This window comes from Geospiza fortis, unplaced genomic scaffold (genome assembly GCF_000277835.1).
Source record: "Geospiza fortis unplaced genomic scaffold, GeoFor_1.0 scaffold330, whole genome shotgun sequence".
Taxonomy (NCBI): Eukaryota; Metazoa; Chordata; class Aves; order Passeriformes; family Thraupidae; genus Geospiza; species Geospiza fortis.
In genome coordinates this window covers 2706299-2712857 of record NW_005054400.1, presented here as the reverse complement: position 1 = coordinate 2712857, position 6559 = coordinate 2706299, and the positions used below count along the sequence as shown (strand labels likewise).

The 6559-nt window shown below is 45.4% G+C and overlaps 1 protein-coding gene across 1 annotated transcript in view; it reads right to left on the bottom strand.

Moving 5' to 3' along the window:
* Positions 1-737: 737 nt before the first annotated feature.
* The window catches only part of AKAP13 (A-kinase anchoring protein 13), a 72379-nt gene continuing 66557 nt past the window's right edge, over positions 738-6559 (bottom strand). The window contains exon 32 of the mRNA XM_031061129.1: positions 738-6261. Coding sequence (XP_030916989.1) covers positions 6212-6261 — 50 coding nt within the window. The 3' untranslated portion in view covers positions 738-6211. The remainder of the gene's footprint in view (positions 6262-6559) is intronic.

Genomic DNA, 6559 nt, shown 5'->3' with positions numbered 1-6559 from the left:
AGGCACTGGGAACACCATGTACCTTATCATGGAATCACAGAATAGTTTGGGTTGGAAGGGAACTTACCCTTTTTCCACCACCCCTGCCACAGGCGAGGAATTTTCCACTAGACCAGGTTGCTCCAAGCTATGTCTGACCTGGCCTTAAACACTTCCAGGGATGGGGCATCCACAGCTTCTCTGGGCAACCTGTTCCAGTGCCTCACCACCCTCACAGGGAAGAGTTTTCTTCCTTACAGCACCTCCCCAGGGGAGACCTGGAGGCTGGGTACAGCATTTCTGATGGGTCTCTTCTTGCAGAAGACAAGGGAACACCTAAACCACAAAGCGTGGTAGACCCTGTCCTGTGACGAGATGCAGCACCTCTGGTTCTCTAAGCCAAAAGAACCAAAACCCTCTGTGTCTAGGATTTATTAAAGACACTGAGCTGTGTTAGGGGCTTACAGGAACTCTGTGCCACTTCCCCTTCTTGTACAAGGATGAAAAGCCCTGTGTGTGGGGAGGGGGAAGGAAAACCCAAGGAATATCACAGGGCCATCTGGCCTTCAGTAAAATGCAAATCTTGGAAAGGGAGGAAAATAAGTTAAAGAGTCCAGTGGGTTCAAACTGGAATGGGGAGGACAAAGGCAATGCAAACATTTGATTACAGGTTGAGGTTCGGGCTCTTCATTCAGCCTTGGTGCAAAAAAGTCATCGGCAAAAATACCAGAGGTGTGGGAATAAATCAGGCAGAAAACTCAGACTTAAAATCAAATTTATTTAGAGGAAGAATGACTTTACAAGAGGTTGATACTGATAACTAAAAAGGAAGATAAATAAAAGCTTGTTACAAAACCTTGTGGATTCTGGCAAGTTACAGAAAAATTGAAGAATTTTACAGTCAGCAACCTGCTCACTTTTTACATAATTACAAATTAACATACAGCAATTAGGTTTTAGCCTCTTCTTTAAAAATCCTTTTTTCCCAACTTTTTTTCTTTATGGGTTCCACATGAAAAGGCAAAGCTTTTTTTTTTTTCCTTTTTTTTTAATAAGAAACAAACCAAAAACAGAGGTATATCAGGTTATTACAATACACCTCAGTGTTCTGGGAATTACTCAAGTGCATTCCATATTAGTACAAAATAAACACCAGGCTAAACTTTAACCATAGGCGAACTGAACCGGACATAGAATTTTATTTCATTTTTTTCTTGAGACAGTGTTTAATATCGATAAAGAAAATAGTAGCATCACTTTACAGCATGGAAAGGATGGATACCTATAGACAGCTTAAATACATACAAAGCTCATAGCTGTATGCAGAGCAGTGAGTGTTATCCTGTTCCCCCCTCCCCCCTAGCAATGGAAGCTGAACTATACTTGGGCAAAGCATCAGTGTCAGTGAAATGCATGTGGAAGGAAAGGGCACAGAGCCCTGGAAATGCAGGTGTGAATGGAGCTGGTGTTACACTTCTCATGACTGAAGAGCACAAGGTGTAGGAGGTTTGGCCAGTTCAGCTCGCCTATATTTAAAAATTAGCTGTATCACCAATGAAGAATTGTGGATTGCTGCCCCTTCTGACAAATGAGGCAAGAATTATGAGCAGCAGGGGAGGTTTTTTATTTAAAGGGGTGCCCTAAATCATGATAAATTCCCAAACCTGGCCAGCAGGCACAATAATTTCCAGAGTTCTGGTTAACAAGGAATGTTTTGTGGGATTTTAGCAGATACTCTCCTGTGTCCCCTGCCCAGTCCTCCCTTGCTCCATGCCACAGATATCCTAGACAGCTTCCTTGGGATTTGGCACCTGAAGAACCTCTTCTGACTAGGTGGCATGTGGAAGGACTGGAACTGGGTGTTTCAGCAACAGCTGTGATGTCTCCTAGTGACTCAAGGAAAGGTGCAAAGTGATTGGACTCTCTGGATGCAAATCCACACAAGCTGATGGCGTTACTGTGCTGCCACACCTGGAAGAGTCCACCCTCAGTGGGGATGGCAGCTCCTGTCCCAGGGAGGGCACTGGGAGGTGAGCAGTGGACAGTAAACACCTTGGTGCGTGGAAAGGGCCTCACTTATTTGGATGCATGCCCTCACATCTCCTTCACTCTGAGTTTCTCCAAGGAAAAGGAGATGGAGGGAAAACCACTGGGGAGGCTGCTTCCCTACCTGCCCTGAGGAAGGTGATGGTGAAGGTGACATGGGCTCTCCTAGGGGATGTACCTGAGCCAACAGAAGCCAGTTCTCTTGTCTTCTCAACCTATCTGCAGTGGGACTGTACATTAGACAGATTCACACCCACTTTGGTCTAAAAATAATACAAAAAGCTTGGCCCTTCCTCCCCTCTGGGGGAAAAGCCAAACCAAACCAGGAACACGCCTACTTGAAGCTGTGATTTTGCTGGGGATACAGAGGGGGATGCAATGGCAAAAACTGATTGTCTCCAAATAACCATAATTAAAGGGGGCAAGACCAGTTCCATTTAAAGTGCTTTATGGCATCAAACTGACATCAAGTTATGTTTTGAGATGATCACTTCATTGAAAAGAATCTAAGGCCAAGCCCACACAGCCCCATCGAGTCTCCCACCCTTTGCTACAGCTACTCTCTGCTGCTGGGTATTCTGGCACCCCCAGCTAATACTGGCCACTCCTGCACCTGTCTGAGCCCACACTCTCACTTTCCCTGGACACTGAAACCCCTCCTGTTGGGCAGTGGCAAAGACCAGGCCAAGAAAAGCCCAAGAAAACCAAATCTGATTTCTGCCCTCCAAGAAACACCAGCACAAACAGCTCCAAGAGCCCTTGCAGGACCCTCTTCTCCAACAACAACACAGGCTTCAAAGAGATGTTTTTGAACCTACTCTGAGTCCCAGGAACCCCATGCAAAACAGGGTGGTTTGGGTGCTCCAAATGGATTGAGGGACTGGCAGCAGGCTGGGCTGAAGAAATAACATGCTTTCAACAACTGCAGGATGGATGCCAGGCATGGAACTGGAGCAAATGCAATTTTAAGGCCAGGAAGAAGAAAGGTTTTGGTGCTGTCAAGCTGGGACAATACTCTAGCAGGCAATGCTAGACAACCTTCAGGGATCAGAGCAGCAATCTGACTCTGGGAACCTATGCCAAGGCTTTCCAAAGAAAACCTGAGATGAGAAAAATAAAAGGCTAAAGAGATAAAAACAAGCCCTTACCTTCCTAAAGGTAAAAGAAGGAGGAAGCAGTGTGGGAGGAGAGGCTTCATTCCAAAAAAGTGAATCATACAGTAACAGACATCCTCCAGGGACAAGGGTCTGTCCACCAGAATTTAAGACACAAACAGCTTGGTACACAGGATTTGTGGTCAGTGTATTTCTGACTCACACCTGTGGTTTCTGTCAAGGAACCACAGGGACCTTGGGAGATCACTTAGCCAACAGTATTTGCACTTCAGGCACTGAATGCTCTTTTTGATTTGCACAGGTCAGGAGAGATGGTGAAGCCAGGCAGACTCAACCCAGCTGCCCTGGGTCACTCATCTGCCTTTTGGTGCCCTTCTCAGAGCCATGGGACATTGCTGTGCTGGGAATATAGCATGTGCTGGGACTGGGGAGAAGACAGTGGGATAAACTGAAAAGTTCATAGTGGCAAAGGCTGTTCCAGACTGAGGGAACTCAGAGGTACCAGTGCCCTGATCTCTGCTCACACAACAGCACATGAGCCATGCACTGCTTTGGTTTCCAGAAATTTCATCTCAGCCCATTCATGTTTGCAGATGTATGAACAGCAGGGCAGAAGTTTCTTTCTGAAGTTGGTGGTTTTCTTATGAAAAAGGCAACTCCACACCACCAGCACGTGCCTCCTTCAGCACCCCTCGGGTCCTGGAGAGCAACTTGAGAGCAACTAGAGCCTCACATCGCTGCAAGGCACTCCATGCTTTGCTTTTTCCTTTGCCTCCAAAGGGAATGAGACAACCTAACCAAAATGTTTAAACGTGAAAACTAACTGACAGGAGAAGCCTTGTCTGAAGTCATTGTGTCTTTTTCCAGACTTTTTTGGCCTGAAGATGCTTTGCCTTGGAGAAAGCTCTCAGCTGAAAATTGAGTGACTTTGGGCATGGAATGAGCTGCAAAGCAGCACTGCCCAACCCCATGGTTTGTAGGAAACAGGGACATGAGAACATTTGGTTTACCAATCTTTTGGTAAGAAAACAAAACAAATAAACAAACAAAAAAAAAAAAAAAATAAAGGGGGGGGAAAGAGAAAAAAACCCTCAAACTATTCCCCAAACAAAAGCAAAAGTAAAAAGAAATAAAAAAATAAAACCAAGTAAACTTTTAAAAAAACTCTTTCAGATAAAATGAAAGATAAATATTTTTGCAAGCCCTGCTTGCAATTAAGAACAAGCACCAAATAATATTAAAAAAAAAAACAAAATGAAAATAAATCTCAACCCTTTTTCCTTTCTATTTTTTTTTCTCTTTTTCTTTTGAGTTTTAATAGTGTAGAGAGCTTCCAAAGCAAGCAGGGTTCCTGCACCAAGACAGCCCAGCCCAAGCATCCACCTCACCATCAATGCTGCTGATACTCATCAGCACTAACTCTGAAAATTGCTGCGGGTCACCAGCTCATGACAAGCCTGAGAGCAAACTGAAAGCAAACAATAGTACAAGGAGAGAAATTATTTGTTATTTCAAAGAAAAAAAAAAAAACTGGTAGGAAAGGAAATGTACCTGACAGCTTCAAACTCTTGAGCAAAACCTTGACCTATTTTGAAGCTGGTAACCATTTACAAATCCACTTGGGTAATTCTCCTGACAGGGTTTGGAAGAAAGGTGATTTTTGAGAAAAGTATGTCTTGTTGCATTTCTCCTCCCCCACTGAACACATGCCTGTACTCCACAACTCTACAGACACCCCACAGCTGGCACAGCAAGAGCTGCCCTTGGACCTTCCTGTTCTGCACAGACACTCCACCCCAGAGGCCATGGGGACACACCACACTGGCCTCTGGACCTGTCCCACAGGGGGTTTGTCCATCAGAACCTTTTTCTCCCCAGAAATGGTTCCTAAGTGCCCGGTATTGCACAGCCACAGGGACAGGAGCCACCTCCTTGGAGCTCGCCCTGTCTCACTGACCTGCTCAGACACTGCTGCTCTCACTCTGTCTCAGAAACCAGCAGGGCAAGTGAGAAAATCCAGACAAACAGAAGCCCAACAGCAGCACAAAAAGCAGGCTAAGAAAAACACAAAGAACAGAACAAAGATCCCGAAAAGCAGATTTTTAGCCACCCCCCCCAACTCAGTCATTAGCCTTGTATGGGGATGTCAAATGCAACTGGAGAGCTCTGGCAAAAACATAATCTTTACTTTGGGGATGGGAGGGAGTGAGCTGGAGCTCAAAGAGATTGTGTTATTTCCATTTGAACAGTCTGTTCTGGCTCCCTGGGATTGCCTTATCAGCCTACCAAAATTCTCTTTTCTGTGCCATTTTAAATCTACCCAATAATGTTCTGCTTGACTCTAGAAACAGTTTGACATTTTATTCCTCTGAATGATTTTAAATTTTAATTTTTATCCTCTGAGTTGTTGCTTCTGAATGCTGTTACTGCTTCCTGGTGTAATGTACCCTTCTGAAACCAAACATCCCCTACCCCATGAGCACAAAAGGGGTGTGCAGGTCACTGTGTTACAGCCGGAGCAGTAAGGGCAAGATATTTAATATCTACACACTCCCTGAAAGTCCTCAGGTATCATCCATCCCCACGGGTGGACCTTGGCAGTAGGGACTGTAAGCATATCCCAGTGGATACATAGATACATATATGTACATATACAGTATATCCATATATGCCAGTGTGTACGCACCATTTGTAGAGTCCTAATCTTTTGCTAAACGCTTGGTTTTGGTTCTTTTCCCCAGAAAAGGGGAATTTGAAGGCACAGACCCCTTAAGGCTATGTTCTCTCATCCTTTAGCAGTAAGAAGAGACAGACAACATCTATCCCAATCCATTTGACCCCAGGTTTGCACAGGGAGATGGTCCTGTGTGCCGTGCAGGCACAGCCTCTGCAGGGAGAATTCACCTAAAACCACAGGAGAGAGGCCCTTATCCACCACTTAGCAGAACTTCAGAACTTTTTTTTTTATTTAAAACCTCCAGATGCTCGTCCAGCGCAGGCACCACCTGTGTGCTGTGTCACAGGCAGGGAGATGTCCACGGTGCCAATGCCACCACTGGAACAGTCCATGCTCAGCAGAAGATCTCCTCACCCTCTGCAGGTGCTTCTGATGAGTGAGAATCTGTAAAAACAGCATGTGGGAATCACTATGGGAACACAGGGACACAGCAGGCAGAGCGGGGCTCCATGTGCACAGAAACCCCACTGTCTGCCAAATCCACCAGGCCCCTTAAAAGATATTCAGTTCCCTGATGAGCTACCATGAAATTACACCTTGTCATGGGTGAGATTTCCTGTGCACAAGCTGGAAAACATCAGTGAGCTAGCATGAATGAAATCGGTCATCCGAGGGCATGTGATCAAATTTCATGTGGGTCAGAGGTTTGAGGTGCAGCTCTGAGTCCTAAGGGGATGCAAAA